Source organism: Kogia breviceps, chromosome 10 (genome assembly GCF_026419965.1).
Source record: "Kogia breviceps isolate mKogBre1 chromosome 10, mKogBre1 haplotype 1, whole genome shotgun sequence".
Taxonomy (NCBI): Eukaryota; Metazoa; Chordata; class Mammalia; order Artiodactyla; family Physeteridae; genus Kogia; species Kogia breviceps.
This window is the reverse complement of record NC_081319.1, coordinates 52625088-52645907: the sequence shown is the minus strand read 5'-3', so window position 1 is coordinate 52645907 and position 20820 is coordinate 52625088. Positions and strand designations below refer to the sequence as shown.

At 48.1% G+C, this 20820-nt stretch overlaps 1 protein-coding gene across 5 annotated transcripts in view; it reads right to left on the bottom strand.

The window, feature by feature from the left end:
• Positions 1-20820, bottom strand: part of GLB1 (galactosidase beta 1) — a 98811-nt gene continuing 77991 nt past the window's right edge. Inside the window, exons 16-18 of one of the 5 annotated variants that reach the window (XR_010835017.1) lie at positions 3138-3963; positions 2398-3014; positions 64-547 (exon numbers count right to left, since the gene is read on the bottom strand). Coding sequence is in view for 3 of the 5 variants with exons in the window: in XM_059077341.2 (XP_058933324.1) it covers positions 7807-8073 (267 nt within the window). In the remaining 2 variants the exon portion in view is untranslated. Of the gene's footprint in view, positions 548-2032; positions 3964-7500; positions 8758-20820 lie in introns of those variants that run through there. The other 4 variants (XR_010835016.1, XM_067005834.1, XM_059077341.2 and 1 more) reach the window with 4 other exon arrangements.

Sequence of the window (20820 nt, the reverse complement as noted above, 5' to 3'; positions counted from 1 at the left end):
GTCAGCACCTGCTGAAATGCACCTCATCCTGTCTGGGCCTCAACCATCAACCCAAGGACTGACCTCCTGAGTTGATCCACTGATCCTTTGGCATTCCTCTTGCAACACTGGAAATGCTCTGTTTTCTCCTGTACTCCTCTGTGGCCTCAGAAGACTTAGCAGGACTTTCTGGAGGCTTTGCTACTTCATGCTGCTCTGGCTGGCATAAGAGACCATCCTCTGCTCTCCACTCCATGTCCTGCTCATAGGAACCCTTGAAGGGGCCTTGGTCCACGTGCAGACACCCATGCCATGCTGCCTCCACACTTGAGCCATGAGGGGGAGCTCAGGGATCTTGCTTCCTCCCCACAAAGCCCCATTTGCTCAGATCTCAAAACTTTGGTGGGGATTCTCTTGTGGTTTCCAACTCCAAGGGCTTGGCCATGGGAGGTGGCCATGCAAAAACCCTTCTCAGGGATGGTCTCTGGCATCTGACTTGGCTTTCCTTTTGACTCCTCTCTCTTAGCGCATGGAAGCCTTCTCAGGGGCCCTTCCTAAGAAACTGGACCTGAAGGAGAAAGGTGAGAATGTGTCATTTCAGGAATACAGATGGGACATGTTTAATTTTTAAGTTATTAGAAACTCAGAGGTGTGAGTGGACAAAGAAGAGAAGAGAAGTGAAGATAAACAAGGATGGCCAAGCAATATGGAGCATGGTAGAATGTCTTGTAAAAACTGGATTGTCTGATATTTAGTACTATCAAGCTTATGCTGTTGCTCTGTAGACTGTCCCTCACCCACATCTCTTTAAAGTTTCTGTAAAGTTCTAAAGATGAAAGGCCCAATGTGGGTGAGGTTTTGGTGAAACTCAAGGGACTCAGTTCCACATTTGAGTCAAGATACTGCAAAAGACTGTGTGGGATGATGAGCTCGTTCATGAATTGAACTAATTCAATGTCTAGCCAGAGGAAACCATGAGAAAGGAAGCTCTCCTGGGGTTCACAGAAATCTTGGGAAGGTTTTAAAGACAAATCTCATCTAAATTTTTTAAAGAGAAGGACACCTCAGCTAGCATCTGTGTTAGATATGGCTAAAGGAACACTGAAAACACATGGACCCACTCCCAGTCTGTGAATGTAGACACAGAAGTATTTTTTCATCCAGGAAGCATTGATTGAGGGCTAGATGTGCTGTACTGGGTACCAATGATACAAGAATGAAAATCACATGGTACTTGTCATGAAGGCTCTTGGGTCAGCGGTAAACAAATAACAACAATATTATGAGCTAAGTCCCACAGAAGGAGATGTAACCTGAGCAAGAATTAACAGTCCCTCCACTAATAATTATCAGGGCAACCCAGCTCTTTCATTTCCTCGTCTGCCCCCAAGGCTCACAGAATGTTTGCCAACCTGGTCCTAATCCGCAAGTCTGAATTTCTGACACAGTGCCCAGGATATTTACTTATGTGTCCTTTGCCTAATTAAACGATGGAAGTTCCTCTTCTTTTGTGATTGTTATTATCATTGGCTATTGCTTCATGAGCATAAGACTACTCTGCAGAAGCTTCATGATGGCCACATATTGTGGTTAAGGTGATGGGAGAGTACAGTATTAACAGCAAGTGTCAACAGAACAGGAAATCGCCCATTATCTCAAAAATCTTTGGGTGAGATAATTGCCTTAATGTCCATAGTTAGCACGAAAAACAAAAGGCTCTTTTTGGAGGTGGGCATTTGTCCCAAAGAGACAGATGAGATTCTTAGCACATTTAGTGTGAAGATAGAGAGATTTTACGAGACATGATGGAGATGGAGGGATTGTGTGGGACATGTTTTCTTCAAGTGTGAGTCGAAAAGAAAAATTCTCCCCTACCATTTTCCATAATAACAGCAATCAAGAAAAGAAAGAAGAAAGAAAGAAAACAAATTATCTAAGTTTCAAGAGTTGAGGAGGAAAATAAGTTCTTGTATTGCAGACTCCTGCAACAGAAGAATTCACTGGACTATGAAACAAGAGTTTTAACCAAAAGTTTTAGAAACTGAGACCCGATTGAAATAAAAAGATGTTTATTTGGGGGTTGTTAGGACTGTAGCCTGGGAGACACAGACTCAAGAAGCACCTGAATTTGTTCTGCTGGACTACAAAATGGGGGAGGCTCATAAAGGCAAAACCCACAAGGTTACAGTCAGTTATGAGAGTTGTTTATCTAGAATTAGAATTGGAGCTAGCGAGAAGTAAGGGTGCTTGTTAAGTAAGATTGGTTGGGGTCTGAATATTTCTGGAATTCTCTACCGTCTATCTAGATGTTGGATCTTTGTAGTTGCTGCTTCCTCCCTGAAGTACCTTCTGTTCTCTTCATTTCTATTCCTTTCTCCTTCTCTTATTCTCCACATGGCTCCACTCCAGGAGGCTTACCTTGACCAATCCCAGCTCTGCAACAGGTCCAGGACTAGATCCGGAATGTTCAAAGCACTCTGGTCTTGTCCTTGGAATTGTCTTCCCCACAAACACTGCATCGTCCATTCACACATCTGCGTGCTCCTTGAGGGGCAAGAAATACGTCCTACTCAGTAGCATGGGGTTCAGAGTAAGTACTGAATGAACATTTATTGTATAAATGAAAACACTCCACTCATAGTTAAAGGTGAAAAGCACACCCACCCTAAAAGGGACAGGACCTGAACCCCCGGGGAGTCCTCACTGACACTTCTTGGGACACTTCATGACTTCAGTGGCCATGGAAAAGAGGACAGGTGATCCAGAACAGCCCAATTACCTAGATAAAAATCCCATTGCTTAGTAAAAATTAAAGCCAAGGTGAAGTAAATTGGACAGAGTGCACGTCTTGCTCAGAAATCTAAATCCAAAGATAACAAAGAAGGAAAACAGACTTTGAGTGCAGTATACACTCCCATCACCTCACCCTACCATATACTCTTGCCAGTGGAGGGTCACACAGTGGATTTCTAGTCTGTTCAGAGTCACAATTCCCCTTTCGTTAACACCTGGTGGGACCCCTAAAGGTCAGTAATCTGCAAAAGAGACAAAAGAATCCAACTCATTAACACAGGCTAAACATACCCACTCTGGAGCAAGCACAGTGCTCTGCCAACAGGACCTCGGACCAAGGGTGAAGGGATTCAATTCAGGCTCACCGGCTTCTCGGCCTTTAGTGGGATGGACGTAAATACACAAAAAGGACGCTCTAGAATTCCCTCCTGGAACACGCCCTCTCGGAACCTGGCTACTGAAGGCATAGAGAAGGCCATGTATGGAAACTTTGGTTGACAATCCTAGCTGAGCTCAGCCTTCAGAAATCTCAGCCCAAATGCCGTCTGGAGTGGAGGAACCTCCAGACAATTCCAGGACCCAGCAGAGGTCGCAGATGTCATGGAACAGACAAGCCATCCTGCTGTGCCTGTCCCCATTCCTGATCCAGGGAATCATGTACATCACAAAATAGTTTTTTATGCCACTGATGCAAATGTATTGAAGCAGTTTGATGTGTAGCAACAGACCACGACCAGCGTGGCATGCAGTGATGGCAACTGCCCTTTGGATTAGGAATTCAAGGTGTTGGCACCAGAAAGTTGCTGAAGTTTTGAGAACAGGTGAACAGAGGCCTTAAGGAAGTGGAGGACCCTGAGGTCTACACTGAGGTTTCTGAAGTCCATGCTGGATTTCAAGTGTTTTCTGTAGGCACAGGCTGCTCCCAGCAAGGCCAGGCTAGTGCTGGAGGGTCCGGATGGATGAAGCACCTTCACCCTTTGTGTGGAGCCTCCCCCCTCTTTTCTGGTCTGTGTCCATGTTTGATACTGGACTGTCTCCTTGGCTGTGTGTCCTTCAGCCAAGCACAGCGCCTGGTCAGAAGAGTCAAGTTGTTGAACTGAACACAAGGAGCTCCAGGGAAAGGATGGTGTCTCCTGGTGGCTTTTCTTCCCCGTCTGTCCCTCAGGCTTCCAGATGATTGGTTACCTGCTTCTGTGGAGGAATGTGATGGGAAAGAATGCAATTAGCCTTCAGGAAGTCCCTGCTCCATGGCAAGTGCCCTATGAGGAGCTTTTATGATTATTGCCTTTGATGTAAAAACTCCACAAGTGGGGACCCCACTTAGGAGGTGAGGAAATGGGGGCTTAATAAGCGAATCACTTCCTTGAGACCATGTCGATGGTGAGTGATGGCGTGGGAGCGTGCACCTGCGTTTCTGCTGCCAGCCTGTCCTGTTTCACCGGGGCGGGGGGTGGGGTGGGGTGGGACAGTGCTGCCAGCCTGAGGGCTCAGAGGCCTGGGCTCCTGGGGGGCTCCTCACATGTGCAAAACCCCTGGGGGTACAGAGCAGCTGTCTGCTGAGAAATCAGTTAAGAATCTTCCCTTGGCTTTTATAGACAACAGAGGGCTGCTGGGTGTCTAGTTAGCAAACCTCAGGACCCGAAGGCTGAAGGGCAGGGAACAACCCGGGAAGGTGCTCAGTCAGACCAAGAGCAGAGGCTGGGCTTAACCCAGAACTGCCTCAGACTGAGTATCTGGACACCAACTGGACTTTCCTCACAGCCCACGAGCTACTAGGCCACCCGAGCCGTCTCTTCTGCCACAGATCAGACAGACTCCCTCAGAGCACTGACTGCAAAAGTGATTTCAGGAAATGACTTTTTTTTTTAATGCTCATAAGGCAAGAAACAAAGACCACACAAGATCATTTCCTATGTGTGTCATCTGAAAGAAGACCTATCGCTTGTTGGGGAAACAATGAAAAAAACCCAAACTCGGAGGAACACGAAACAATTTCATTCTGAATAAACTGGATTTGCTGGGAAATAACAATGGACTGACTGACAGACAAAAAGAGAGAGACGCTGAGTGGCCTGACACAGAGCAGGGTAAAGAGACAGAGGGCACAAACTCCAGTGCCACAGGGCTCCACCCAGGGCGACTCCATCCCATCTTCATCCTTTCCTTGCCTCACACAAGATCTTCTGAAATTGTTTAGCAGTTTCTTAAAAAGTTGGACATACGTTTATCATGTGACTAAACAATTCTACTCCTAGGTGCCTACCCAAGGGAAAGGAAAACAGTTGACCACATGAAGGATTGGGCATGGATGTTCAGATCAGCATGATTCATAAGAGCCCCGAACTGGAAACAATCCAAATGCCCATAACTGACAAATGGATGTCCATACATGGAATGCTCCTCAGCAGAAAAAAGGAAGAAATTTCTGATCACGCTACAACATGGGCGAACCCAAACACATTATGCTGAGTGAAAGAAGTCAGATGCGGAAGACTTCATATTGTGATCCCAGTTCCATGAAATTCTGACAAAAGGCAAAATTACAGTGATGGAAAACAGATCCGTGGTTCCCTGGAGTAGGGCGGAAATGAAGATTTTCTGCACTAGAGAACCTTCTGGGGTGAAAGAAGTGTTCTAAAACTGGACTGTGATGGTGGTTTACACCTGTATAAGTTTAGTAAAACTCATCAAACTGTGTGAATTTTATGGTATGTACATCACACTTCAATAACTCTGTTCAAAACAAGAGGTTCTGCAGGTTGTGCAAATCTGGGGAACATCTAAGCCAAGGGTACCAAGGAACAGGCCACGATGTTCACAAGGATGGCTGAAAATATGGTAATGTTCCAGGAACCTCAGTGTTATGGTTGGGTTAGCTCAGGCCTGCTCAGAAAGCTTTGACATATTAAAACCAGCTTAAGATAAATTTAATATAAAAGGTTTACATAGCAGGCAATAAAGGTGCTGCCCTTATTATTCTCAGAGGTTGCACCTTTCCACAGAGTTAAGAAGTCAGGAATGATGGAAGGGGCATTGTATTTTAAGAACAACATTATAGAAGATGAAATGTATGCCCCTGAGAGGCAGTACAGAGAGTTGGATAGGATTGGGTAGAGTCCAGGGTGGTACCATTTGTGTATTAAGATTCTGTTTTCCAGAACATGACATCCTGGACAAGGGTGAGAACCCTAAAAGATTCCCTCACATGAACCAGACAAAACACTCTGGCTTTGGACAGAGATAGACCAGATTGGAATCCAGCTCTCGCTGACGTTTAAATGTTTTCATCTGTGAAGTGGGTTTACCGCTGCCTATCGTAGGGTGCAGTTCTGAATATCGGATGAGAGGATGGAAGGGAAATGTATGCTCTGAGGCGGTGGTTTCACTTCACTGCCTGAGCCTCTGGAGACTCCACGACAGGGAATCTCTGGGAAGGGGACGTGCAATGTACCAATGTACGTTAAGGCTTTGAAAGGAATGGTCTCACATCTTCCCAAAACGTGTCACTGGGCACAGTTCTTGAGTATCGTTTTCTAAGTTTTCAGTAACTTAGTAGTTGAAAAAAGAGTGAGGCAGTGAGGCTGCGTGTGCAGGTAGCAACCCCTTCACCCTGTGGTCTGCCCAATATCCAAAGGATGCAGGACATCCAGCGGAAGATGCTATGGAAGACAGTCCTGAGTTAATTTCTGCTGTGTCTCAACTCATACTTGCCTCCTGCAGTGGCTCAACCAGAGTTTCCAAACTCCCTGTTGAATCCCAGACAGACATCACTGATGTTTAGGAGACAGAGAAAAACACACTCCCGCAAAAGATGTTGCAGATTAGCATCAGAAATTTTTCCTTTCTTCCTCCCTTAAAAAAATGTACATCTTCTCTGTACAGGATTTAAAATACAGGTAAGCAAAAAAGAAAAGGTAAACAATCTCTCAAACACCCACCGCCCAGATACGCTCATACTGACAATTCTGTTTATGTTGCTGTGGTCCTCTCTTGTGGGAACCTAAGCATGTGTCGATATATGACGAATGCAATGTGTGTCTAGACACCAGAGCCAGACAACCAGGGTTCAAACCGTATCTCTACCACTTGTAGACATGTGACCTAGTAAATTGGGGAAGAGGACAATACGTTCCTCTGAGTCCTTGTGGGGGACGAGTGGATTAAATATACAGTATGCTCAGAACTGGGCATGGTGGAGGACAGTGCCCGACGTCTGAGAGCAGGATGCCCCGGGCAGGACATGCATCTCACACAACACCTGGTCTCTGCACGTCCACGTGTGTTCACGTGTCTACTGACGTTGAACGGGCCTGGGCTGAATGTGTGCATACGTGCAGCTCTTATGTCTAAACACACAAAATGGGATCCAACTTAAGGCAACCTGCTTTTTTAACACCACTTACCATGATCTGCATCACCATTTTAGTGGCTCTGGGGTCTCCTACTGTACAGAAGCACCATCCTATCTGCCCTCTCCAACTGTCAATCCTTTGCATAATTATTTGGAGTTGTGTTTAAAGGCTCACCTGGTAGATATCACAGAGATTCAAAAGGAAGTCAAATAAAGATCAGAAAAGCAATAGTCCACTAGATCAAAACAAGACTATTTTCTACTCCTTTGAACCAACCTCAAGTTAGTGAAGTGGCTTATTCAGCCCACTCAAGTCTAGTTATGATTTAAATCAGAATGTATAATTTAATACCTGCTCAACATTAAAAACAGTAAGATGATCTGAATACAAATTTTATTTAATAAAAAGACTACATGATTTGTACAAAATAAAAATCGGAAACACCTTCAACGCTTCCATTCCAACTCTGCAGATGCCTCTGTGTGTTGCTGGGCTACCACCCTCACCCTATGTCCACGCAGCCAGACGGGGGTGCGTCAGGCACCGCCAGGCTGTAGGGAGACCTCAGGTGAGAACACACCTAATCTATTTTCCAATCAAACTCTCCAGTGAATGCTGACTTTCCGAGAGGCATGTGAGTTATGAGCAAGGCTAGAATTCCAAAGGGTCACAGTCCTTGTCATCACACATGGTCCAGACATGAGTCTTGGTGTTGGTTTGCTGGGAAATGGCTGTGGGTCTTGGCTGCACCGATCACCGGCCTGTCCACAAACTCCACAGTGCACAGTTCTGGTCTACCATCCCCACAGGGCGCACGCTCTAGCTCCAGCACGATGACGGTGTTTGGGGCCGAGGTCACCAGGATATGCTGCGGCACGAACAAGGTCATCTGGGGGCCCCGTGCTGGCCAGTAGCGGCCAAGGTTAAAGCCATTAATCCACACCTGACCCTGGAGAGAGAGAAAACCATCAACCCAGTTGCACTGACCACCCTGGGGAGTGCGAGAGCCTTGGTGCAAGGGGGGCCAGGGTGGGGAGGCCGGCAGTATCCCCAGAAAGGCGCTCTTCTGTCACAGGCCAGGTCCAGAGCCAGGTCAGGCCAGCGTGGGGTCCAGCATCCTCCCGAGATGTCCAGCCAAGTCAGGCAGGGGCTGGGTGGGAGAAGCCACAAAAGCTACCCCTGGTACCCACCCTGCTTCAGGAAGAGATGTGTCTGGTCCCTTTGACTGGCTTCAGCACCACACATCTCAGCACTGGATGACATTGTGGCAGATGCACCAAGTTACTGGATTTTGTCCTGGGTCCAGGGCGGGGTGGGGGTCAGGGGCCTGTCGGCACACACCGGCCTCTGCCTGGCGCCTCTGTAGGCAGCTGCCTCCCTGCCTCCTCAAGGAGACGAGCTTTATTCTCCCCTCCTCCGGGCCGGTGGCGACCTCGCTGCCTCTGTGCACGAGATAAGCACGGGGCCTGCAGCGTGGGACACACAGGTCCTCTAGAAAGATGTGGAGGTCACGGAGGAAGAGACGGGGGCCGCCCAGGCGGGTGTCTATGTTCCTGCTGTGTTTTGGCAGTTTTCACACCAGCATCAGAGTGAGGTGGGGACTTGCTTCCAGGAGCAGAGGGGATCCTACAGGCTGCAAAGGCGACTTCCATGAGTAGGAGAAGCTGCTTCCACCACAAAACTGAGAGGGAGGAGAAAGTCCTCAAGAATAGGGACCAGGTGCAGATGTGTCTGCACAGCCTCTGGGCAGGAGCTAGGATTTGCTCACAGGTGGGACTTAGCAGTTGGATGAATAAATGGAAGCTTCTGTTACGCAGAAAGAGAGCAAAGGAGGGGAGATCTCACACACACGACAGAGCAAGTGGGGAGAGAGAGAATATGTGGGAGAGGATGGGGGGAAAGAAGGAAGAAGAAGGAAGGGAGGGAGGGAGAAGTATAAAAATCGTTCCCACGGTGGCCCACATATACTGGGGGACACCCTGGAGGAGGGCCAGTCCTGGCTGCCACCTGCAGCCCTGACCCAGCTGCAGAACTACTCAGTTCTTACCTGGTTAACCCCAGGTGTCCCCTCAATGTCAGCTTCCTACCTGGGTTCAAACCTTACTCCTGCCACTTACTGGCTTTGTGACCTTGGGCGACTCCCCACTCACTCTGGTATTTGGGGACAGTGAGGGCAGGAGGAAGCAGTTCCTGGCCCGTGGTCAACGTGGCGTAGCAGCACCCCTCACACCAGTGAAAAGTCTTTTCACACACAGTGAAAAGACCCTGGCCTCCACAGGCCCACGAAAGGAGGCCAGTGATGGAAAGCCACCTGTCTGTTGGGATAAGTCATTTAGAAAAAGGGTGACAGTTTCACAGTTCTCAGAATTATTTTACTCTTGTTTTTACCACGGGATATGCTATCTCGATCCATCCTGAAGGTACACGCAATGACAGCCTCACCAGGTTTTATCAGTTGAAGATCTGGCAGCACCCTGTTTCCGCAGTATTAGAGAACACCAGCACTTGACTTTTGCGGTCGAGGGGGAACCATGGGCTCCAAGGGGGAGTGCGAGAGGGCTTGGTGAGTAGCACACAAAGGGCTGGCCTGGGCGACGCGGGCTCCACACTGCACCCCCGCCACGGCCTTGCTGAGGGTCAGTCCCTTCTCTAAGATGCTACCCCTCCCATCCCTCGTGCTGCACCGGGCATGTCCACCTGGAAGCTGGGGACCGGGTCCTGAGTCCCCTGTGTTGGTTACTGGGACCTGGGAGCACAGGGTGGAAATAGGCTCCCCTGGCTCCCTCCAGGGTTAGGGGATGCAACTCACCCGGGCAAGGAGACAGGGTGCCACGGGCAGGGGCCCTGGGAGCAGAATGCTCCCCGAGCAAGGAGCAACTTGCTTGACACTGGAAGGTGGAAGGGGAGCCGGGACGCTGCTGGGGGTTTTCACGGTTAAACGAGGAACTGACAGAACCAGGCACCTGTGGGCTCAGCTCACCCCTGGTCCACCCACTACTCCAGGTCCAGCTCATCCTCCTAAACACTGCCCTGCCAACCAACAGTGCAGTAACTGCACAGACAACAGCCCCAAAGACCTCCCGTGAGCTTCGCAGGGTACCACTCGCTTCTGGGAGTCCCCAGAGAAGCTGACTGGACCAAATCAGGAGGGTGATGAGCGTTTCTGCCTTTGATTGCCTGGTCCTTCTTCCAACTTTCACTTCTCCAGCTGCCCCCATGTTTCTGGAAGGTCCAACTCCCACTAGCGAACACTCGTGGTGGCCCCACTTGCCAGACGACTCTGTGACCGAGGGATGTAACCCGCAATTGTCACTCCGAGTTGCGCGTCAAAGGTGACACAGTTTTTCTCCTGATTCTCCTTAATTTGCACGATCTGTTCTAGTTATTCTCTTCTCCCGCAAATTATCACCTGTGGCCTATTTTAAGACTTCAGCTCCCACGTGGACTCTTCTTTTATTGGCTGCGCCGCGGTGTGAGGGATCTTAGTTCCCTGACCAGGGATCAATTTCGTGCCCCCTGCAGTGAAAGCGTGGAGTCTTAATCACTGGACTGCCAGGGAAGTCCCTGGACTCTGTCTTTTAACTTGCCCAAGTGACTCCAACACGTAGGCATCCAGCCTGGCACCTTCCCTCCAACTCTCCCAAAACCCAGGGTTACACTGTCTTTGGTTTTGGTTAATTCTCCAAAGCTATGAAAGTTTTCAGGACAAACTTCCCCTCTACTCTCAGTCCTTAACAGAATGGACATTCGACGAAGCCTGTGATGGTTTGGTTGCCCTTCCAAGAGAGAGGAATGAGGGATTGGGAAACCACAGGTCATGGTACACAGCTCCGAGGCATCGCTGGTCAACAGAACTGTCTGCAGAGATGGAGGGCTCGGCGATGCCAGCTGTGTGCCCTGACAGTGGCTCCTGAGCACCTGCGGTGTGGCTGGTATAAGGAACTGAATTTTCCTTTGAATTAATGCAAACGTAAACATAAAAGAGCCACACGTGGTCAGTGGCTGCCGTGCTGGGCAGCACAGCTGAGCTGCTGCGAACGGCCGTCACTCCATCATCAGACCGGTGTCCCTGCTCCCTTCCACCCTCGTGGCCAGTCCTCCAGAGCATGTCCCAGGCAGTGCTGATCCAGTCTCCTGCAGCTGCGCCCCCAGGTTGGCCCCCGGACTTCCTCTAACTCTAGATCCCAGGCTCCACACAGCAGCCACATAAAAGTAAGACAATTTTCACACGTTTCTGCTTCTAATCTCCTTAGTGGCCAACAGGCACATGCCTTGGTCGTCTCACCCTTGCCTCCCAGCTCCCCACTTCCCCACTCCGCATGACAAGCTTGCTCACCTGTGCACCAAGCATCCCCTGCATCTGCAAGACTGTCCCCCACACCCAAAGCCTTCAGATCCCTCAAGTCTCCATCCCATCACCACCTCCTCGGAGAGAAGGATCATGTCATCCTCTCCTCAACTCTGGGCCTTCCATTCCATCACTCACTCTCCCTTTAATTTCTTTCTTCTAGTTATTGTCAGTGTTTGAAATTTTGGTCATTTGTTTCATTACTGGTTTATCAGCTATTTCCCGCAGAGACTCTATAAAGGAAAAGGCTGAGTCCGTCTTGTTCAGGGAGAGCTTCTCAGCACCTAGTGGAGAGACATTCAATATACACCAATGTTGACTCAGTAAATAACACTGGAGGATAATTCTGCCTGGGGAGACACTCAGCCCTACTCAAAGATACTTCATGCCCCTCCGCTCTCAGCTTAAGAATTTTAGAGAATACTGTTTACTGGAAAAACAATGCAATATTTGCTTTCCCCCTTGATTAACACTTTAAAAGAGTCAAACTTAAAAAAAAATCTATTTTAAAAAACATATACACTCTGGGACTTCCCTGGTGGTGCAGTGGTTAAGAATCCACCTACCAATGTAGAGGACATGGGTTTGAGCCCTGGTCCAGGAAGATCCCACACGCCCCGGAACAACTAAGTCCCTGTGCCACAACTCCTGAGCCTGCGCTCTACAGCCCATGAGCCACAACTACTGAGCTCACGTGCCTAGAGCCCATGCTCCGCAACAAGAGAAGCCAGTGCACCGCAATGAAGAGTACCCCTGCTCGCGTAACTAGAGAAAGCCGCGCACAGCAACGAAGACCCAATGCAGCCAAAAATAAATAAATGAAATAAATGAACTTATAAAACAAACAATACACTGTGATTCTTGTTTCTCTTTTAAAAGTAATGCTGAGGGCTTCCCTGGTGGCGCAGTGGTTGAGAGTCCGCCTGCTGAAGCAGGGGACACGGGTTCATACCCCGGTCCAGGAAGATCCCACATGCCGCAGAGCGGCTGGGCCTGTGAGCCATGGCCGCTGAGCCTGCGCGTCCGGAGCCTGTGCTCTGCAACGGGAGAGGCCCCAACAGCGAGAGGCCCGCGTACCGCAAAAAAAAAAAAAAAAAAAGTAATGCTGAAATTATTGGTGGAGGGGAGAGTAGGCACATGTGATCTAGAAGTAGACACACTCTTTTTTTTTTTTCCTTTGGCCACTCCATGTAGCTTGTGGGATCCTAGTTCCCTGACCAGGGATCAAACCCATGCCCCCTGCAGTGGACACACGGAGTCCTAACCACTGGACCACCAGGGAAGTCCCTAAAAGTAGACATACTCTTAATTAATACAGGGAGCCTCACTGAGGCCCAGCATCTGTAGAGTGAACCCAGTGGCTTCTGGGGCTTCCTGTGGTTGTCCTAGCCAAAATACCTCCATGACAAAGGCTGACTTTCTCTGACCACGGCTTGACCCCTGGCCGACTCCAGCTCTCTGCTATTATCACCAAGGTGGTAATAGTTCCAATGAAGGATAGGAAGTGCCTGACCTACTCTGTGTTGTCAGACAGACATATGTCTGCTCGTCTGTTTTAAATTCTCTAGATTAATAGAACTCTCTGATAAGAATGCAAAGCAAAAGAGTCAATCCTGGTTTAAGTCATAGCTTTAAAGTTTTCAGATGTGGTCAGGAGTTCTTTTAACAACACCAAACTTGGGTTGAATGTCGACTCTGTCCTACTCTGGAAAAAGACATTTAGACACTTGGAGGACTTAACATGGAAAAGACAAAGTTTCATTTCTCCAGGTTAGAAGGCTCTCTCCACACACAATTCATGAGTATTTATGGCACTAACTTGGGAGGGAAAAAAAAAAGGAAAAAAAAAGGGTAAAATAGTGAGAGATAAGACATTAAATAAACCTCCATGAAGTACACAGGGGAAAAACAAAATCTCCCCTTCCTTCAGACCCCAAGGGGTCTGTAGCTGATGCAAATCCTTTGCTTCCTCCTTGGTCTTAAGAGTAAAAATGTTAAAGAACTTTACGGTTTCTCTGTATTTTGGAACAGACCCAGATAGAATCGAAGCCATGAAAACATAGAATATTAGCCTAAAAGATGAGTCACTTCCTCCTCTCAGCAAACCCCAGAGATAAATTCCTTCCTTCTCAACTTCCCCAGAGTGCCACCATTACTTGATCTTTTTATGGAGCATCTCACCTAACGACAGTCATCATGCGTTCTCACGTGCCTGGAATGAGGCTAGGACCTGGTGAGTGAAAAACCACCTCCAGGCAGTCATATACTATTTGTTACAAAGTCCCTGCACTAAAATTTGTAGGAGACCCTCCTTCACTCAGAGCCTATTTACTCCTGTTTACACACAATTCTTACAAGTTTTGTTACTAAATTAATATATATTTGTCCACAGGAGGCTGATTATGTAGTTTCCAAGTTCACAGGACTTGTGACTAGAAACAACGAATGAGGTGGAAATAGTAGATTTTGTCGGGGGGTGAGAATAACTGTAAATCAGGTCAAAAAAAGTTGAAAAAACATCAAATTCAGAATGAAAGTAGGGTCAAACAGTGCTAAGGCTTTATGGCAGATTGCAGAAATAGCCACAGTTCTGTGCAGCTTCCCCTGTCAGGAGGTAGAATCTGTTTCTCCATCCCTCGGATGGGGCTGGCCTAGTGACTTGTTTTGGGCAAAGAACGTGGAAGAAGTGACATGTGAATTCTGACTTGGGTCTTAAGAAACATTGCCCATCTACCTTCTTTCTCTGAACCCTGCCAGTCACCATATAAACAAGCTAGGGCTGGCTTGGTGGATGAGGCTGCCGGTATTATTTCCCACAGCTGGGCCCCCTCTCCATCCCCCCCCCCCCCCCCACTGCTGCACTAAAGTCCAGCTTCCTTCCTTGTCCTTGGACCACTTCTCCTGCAGAAGAGTAGGTTTCAGGGGAATGAAGAGGAAGGGTCTGTCTTATATGTATTGGGTGGGAGGTGCCTCTGAGGCCTCCGGTAGCTGGTCCACCCCGGTGCTTGGATGTGGTGTTCCCAGTCCTCAAAAGTGCTGAGTTGGAGCTGAAAATTTGGGTGTTACCAGCACATCTGTGAGGATGACCTCCCACGAAAATGTAAGAAGAGGGCCCAGGATCAAGTCCTGAGAACTGAAACACAGACACAGAAAGAGAAGCCTGAGGAGGAATGGAGACGGGGAGGGAAACCAGAAGTTTGGTCACAGATGTCAGGATAGCTTCAAGGGAGGGAGTGGTCACCTATGTCAGACGTTACCTGCCAAGACGTTAAGTGAGAAATGTCTGGGGTGTCACTATGTGGGTGCCGGTGGCCTCAGTGGGGACAGTTTCCGAGGAGTGTGGGAGCAGAGTTCCTCCCCATCGTCCTCCACTTGGAGTCAGTTCTACAGGTTGGGTCCTTTCCTAACAGCCCCAAACCTGGGACAGGCACCGAAAGCACAGCTTTAACTTACATTGTACCCCACCTCCCCATTTGTACAGAATTATCCGTATAGACTCAAGACTGACAGGTCTTCTAGAGTATGGCCATCAGGTCTGGAATCAGAGATGACAATATTCCATTGTACTGAGTGCAGCTTTCCTTGTTTGCTGTGTTGCAGGCTTCGGTGGCCAAGAGCAGACACAGCTCCTCTCGGATGAACAGGAAGTACTTGAGACTGAACATGCTCAACATAGGGCCTCCGGTCCCCACCTGTGCTCCTCAGTCACCCCTCTCAGAGGCTGACAGCTCCATCCCTCCAGTTGTGTAGGCTCCAAACTCTGGAATCCTGCTTCTGAGCAACCAGCTCCCACGCACCCCTCCTCAGGTTCAACGGTTTGCTGGAATGGCTCACAGAACACAGAAAAACAGTCTACTGATATTTATGGGCTTATTATAAAGGCTACAACTCAGGAATGGCCAGATGGAAAAGATTCATAGGGCAAGGTAGGAGGGTGGCTGAGCTCCCAGCCCTCTCCAGGTGTACCTCCCACCCAGGTGTACCACCCAGCACTTGAATGTTTTCACCAGCCCAGAAGCTCCCCGAATGTTGCTGTTCTAGAGTTTTTATAGAATTCCATCTCCAGTCCCCCACGTTGGCTTTAGAGATTGGGGGTGGGGCTGAAAGTTCCAACCCTCTGATCACATCATCTTTCTGGTGACCAGGACTCCGGACAGGACTGGTCACCAGAAAGACCAATTGATTAGAGAGCTGGAAATTTCAAAGGCAAGATGCAAACAAAGAGTCTCAAATTAGAAGGGATTTCTGTCAGCTCTTTGCTATAAATTCTTTTATTTCATGATGTTTTTACATCTTCAAAGAGGGAATGTTTGCCTTTAAAGAATAAAATTGCTTTTTGTCCGTATTCTATATTGATTCTTAACATTCAAAGCTTAATTCTGGTAGAGGAAAAGCTGGAAGTTACCCCACCCCTCTCACTGCCAGGCTTTGCTAGGCACCCAGACGTACTGCGAGGGGTAAAAAAATGCAGCAAGGCTACACAAGATATTCATGTGAGATTATCCACACGCATCTGAAGGAGAGATAAACGGCACACACGTCACTGCAGCGGCAGAGCACGACATTTTAGGTCTGGCACATCTGACCCAGCTGGAGCACTGAAGAACAGTGCCTACTGCGGGGAGTTTGTGTCAGACGAGAGATCTGTGAGGACAAAGCGCTGGCCTGTGTCTCTGGGATGGAGCAAAACATGCCTGACCGCTTCCCACTGAAATCCCAGTTGACATTCGGGCATTTAACCAGAAAGCCACATTTGACTTAAGTAAGACTGAGTAATCAGAAGTGATTTTTTTTTTTTTTTTTTTTTTTTTTTTTGTGGTACGCGGGCCTCTCCTGTCGCGGAGCACAGGCTCCGGACGCGCAGGCTCAGCGGCTATGGCTCACGGGCCCAGCCACTCCGCAGCACGCGGGATCTTCACGGATCGGGGCACTAACCTGTGTCCCCTGCATCGGCAGGCGGACTCTCAACCACTGCGCCACCAGGGAAGCCCAAAAGTGATTTTTTAAATCTCCTGAATCACCCTTATCAGTGACTTCATTCACTCCATCAACGTAGTTTCTCTACAGCAAGTGAATAGTATAAGTCAAGAGGCTGGGACAGGGGCCTGACAGGGCCTCCCTGCTGGAGGTGGATGGAGCGGGGTTAGTGCCTGGAGGCAGTCTTGGAAACGGTCCAGGCTTCAGGCAGTCCATCCCCAATGCACCCCCAGATCTGCCAAAGTGCTTATTCTCCCAAAGTCAGAACTCCATGCCCTGTTGGGAGTGGGATCTGCCTGTTCTGCATCTGCTGATCATTCAGAACCTCAGGAGCTGGCCCAGGACTGTCCTTGGCAACAGGGACCACTGCTCGCTGGAAAATAACAGAAAACACACATGCTCTGTCCTATGTATGATACACGTATGTCCTCTGACCTTCAGACCCGTGCAACCTAGGTCCACAAAGCCTGTGGATGGGCCTTTTTGCAGGTGTGTGTGTAAAGCTTTATTGAGTTATAATTCACATATCATACAATTCCCTCATTTCAAGTGTACAATTCAGTGGTTATATAGTTTACTACAGAGCTACCCAACTACCACTCCGAAGAGAAACCCTGCACTCTTTAGTATTTACTCCCCATCTCCCCGCTATACCCCCTTCTCCCTGCTCTAGGCAACCACTGATATTCCCATATCTAGAGATCTGCCTGTTCTGGACATTTCATTTTTTTCTTTTTTCTTTCTTTTTTTTTTTGGCTGTGTTGTGTGGCATGTGGGATCTTAGTTCTGCGACCAGGGATGGAACCCGCGCCCCCCTGCAGTGGAAGCGTGGAGTCCTAACCACTGAACCGCCAGGAAAGTCCCTGTTCTGGATATTTCATATACATGCAGTCATACTGTATGTATGGTTTGTGACTAGCTTCTTTCACTGAACATGTTTTCAAGGCTCATCCATGTTGTAACATGGATGAGTACTTTATTTATTTTCATTTTTTTATTGCCAAATGATTTTCCATTATGTGAGTAGACCAGATTTTGTGTATGCATTCATTAGCTGATGGGCATTTGGGTTTTTCGACCTTTTGGTTGATTTTGGATAATTTTGGATACTACTGCTGTGAACATTTGTGTACTCGTTTTTGATCAGACATATAAATTAGATGGGCTTCTGGGGTTCCAAACCCCTTGACACATTCATAAATATTGTGTGTACACGTACTTTTCAAGCATGACAGTGCAGAAAATCCATCAGACTGACTATAAGTAAAGAGCTTCTGCCTGGATAATTAGCACAATCTCCCAGCTGGCCTTCGAGGCCCCGTACATGCTGCCTGCCTTTTCGTGTGGGCCTTCAAGTCAGACAGACCTGGGGCTGGGGGCCTTTCCACCACCATGTCTGTACCTCACACAGGATACTGAGGTCTCTGAGCCTCTACCTGCTCATCTGCAAACTGGAGACACTATCAGGACACCCTACCACAGGGGCCTCCTTTGATGATTAGGAAGATAGTGTCTTTTAAGTGCCGAGCAAAACTCCTGGGTCAGTAACTCCTGGGTGTGACACTTCTATGACCTGGCCAAGGCAAAACCCCTTGGCTTGAAAAACATCCTATGCTTCTCCATTTCTCCATTTTTGCATCTACTATGCTTTCACCTGAAATTCCGTCCTTGACAAAGCCTCCGATTCCAATGAAGGACCATCCATCCTTCATGTGTGTTTCAAGCTCCATGTGAGCCCCCTAGCCCTGTTCATAACCCCTGTGACAGATAATGTTCTCTTTCTACTTTGCATCTCCTGAAGGTTGTTTCTCTTAAGGCACTAAACTGACACCACCTGGTGAGCAATGGTTTGTGCTGGGTCTTCTCATTGGCCTTAGCCCTGTACCCAGAGCACCAGCCAAGCCCCTCTTCAGCAACAGGACCGCCCAAGGGCCTATACTATTCTCACATGCTTTCTTTCAAGGGACCCAGCAACACAGGCAATTCCCCCTTTCCAGCTGAAAGCAGTTACAGAGCAGCCAGGCCCAGGGAGGACACAGAATAAACTGGGCAATTAAAGAAATGCCCCTCGTGAAACTTATGACTCAGTGCGTGAAACCAGGGTGCCAGCCTGAGTGATGAAGCGTCATGGAGCTGAGTCCAGGCGGGGCACGAGGTGGATCAAGGGGGACTAAGGGCCTGGGAAGGTTCCAGAGAGGAGTTAATGCCAGTCCTGACGTCGTGAAGACCCAGTGAGCAGAGAGAGGGAATGAAAAAGTGTGAACAGAGGACACCAAGAGGAAAAGAGGGGGAAGGACCGGGGGTGGGCAGAGAGCAAGAAAACCAGAACAAGGCTGCTTGTGCTCCGGTGGGAAGATCCGGGGAGGGCTTTGCTTTGTATCTGGGTCACAGAGGCCCTGGATATCGCTTCTGGGTTGCAACACGGGAGTTGGCAGAGAAGACAGAAAGGCTGACAAAATGCGGGAGGAGAAAGAGAACAGGATCTCGGCCTGGAGGAAAGAGGTGGGAGGGGGACTTGGAGCTTAGACTTCCTCCTAGAGGCCACTGGGCAGGAAGCGAGGGTGGAGGCAGAGAGGTAAGTCTGACAGGAAGCTGAGGAACAAAGGAGCTCTACCTGATAGTGTCAAGGAGGGGGAGTCCTCAGCGGAGAGGGTGGGGAAGAGGAAGGTGGTTTAAGGGGGATGATGAGGGTCATAAAGGCCTGCTGGCGACACAGGGACGAGAGAGGCCCAGGACTGCTGGGCAACTTGGGACCTCCGGAGTTTGGAGACAGTGAGCGAAACGCGGCCCTGACAAATGTGCCAGAGTGGCTCCCCCAGGGCTGCTCAGTTACTAGTGAACCGGCGGAGGCCAATGGTGGACCCACTCCCAGTGGAGGATGATCAAGGAGACAGAGTGGAAGGACAAGGGGGTCAGTGCATTGATGACCCTTAAGAAAATGGTGGTGATATCTAGGCAGGATGGGGAAGAACTGTGGCCTTAATGGTGGAGCTTCAGGTCATCCATAAGATCCAAGAGTAGGCTTGGGAGGCATGAGAGTTTGAGGGGTAGAAATATGTGGCCAGAGGGAGGATGGTAGAGCTTAAAATTCCATAGGTATATTCATCAAGAAATACAATATGGGCTTCTTTGGTGGCGCAGTGGTTGAGAGTCCGCCTGCCGATGCAGGGGACACGGGTTCGTGCCCTGGTCTGGGAAGATCCCACATGCCGCGGAGCGGCTGGGCCCGTGAGCCATGGCCGCTGAGCCTGCGCATCCGGAGCCTGTGCTCCGCAACGGGAGAGGCCACAACAGTGGGAGGCCCGCGTACCGCAAAAAAAAAAAAAGAAATACAATATGCTTGGGCCATAGACCAAGTCTCAATAAACTTAAGATTTTGCAACCATCACCACAATTTAATTTGGGGACATTTCCATCACCCCAGAAAGAAATCCCATACCCATCTGCAAGTCATTCTCTATTCCCACCCTCAGTCCTAGGTGACCATTCACTTACTTTCTGTCCCTACAGATTTGCCTTTTCTGAACAATTCATGCAAATGGGATCATACAATATGTGGTCTTCTATGATTGGCTTCTTTTACTTAAAATAATGTTTTTCAGATTCATCCATGTTGTAGCCTGTATCAGTAGTTTGCTCCTTGTTACTGTGGAATACCATTCTATTGTATGGATATTGCACAGTTTATTTACCCATTCATCAGTTGATGGACATTTTGAATTATTTCCAATTCTTGGTTATTTTGATAATGCTACTATGAATATTTGCATGTAAGTCTTTGTGTGCACATATGTTTTATGTCTCTACCTAGGAGTAGCATTGATGAATCCTATGGTAATTTTATATTTAACCCTTGAAGAAACTGCCAAACTGTGTTCCAAAGTGTTTGTACCATTTTACATTTCCACTAGCAATGTAGGAGGTTTCCCATTTCTCTACATCCTTGCCAACATTTGTTCTTGTCCATCTTTCATTATTATAGCAATTCTATTGGGTATAAAGTGGTATGTCATTGTGGTTGATTTGTACTTCCTTAATGATGTTGAATATTAAGCATCTTTTCATGTACTTATCAGCCATTTGTATATCTTCTTTGGTGAACTATCCATGCAAGTCCTTTGCCCATGTTTTGATTGGGTTGGTTGTCTTCCTATTATTGAGTTATAGGAATTTTTATATATTCTAAAATCAAGTCCTTTGTCAGATATATGATTTGAAATCATTTTCTGCCAGTCTGTGGCTTGGATTTTCATTTTCTTAATAATGTTTTTTGAAGGGAAAACATTTTCAATCTTGATGAAGTCCAATTTATCCATTTCTTCCTTTAAGGATCATGTATTAGGTGTCAAATATGAGACATCTTTGCCTCAC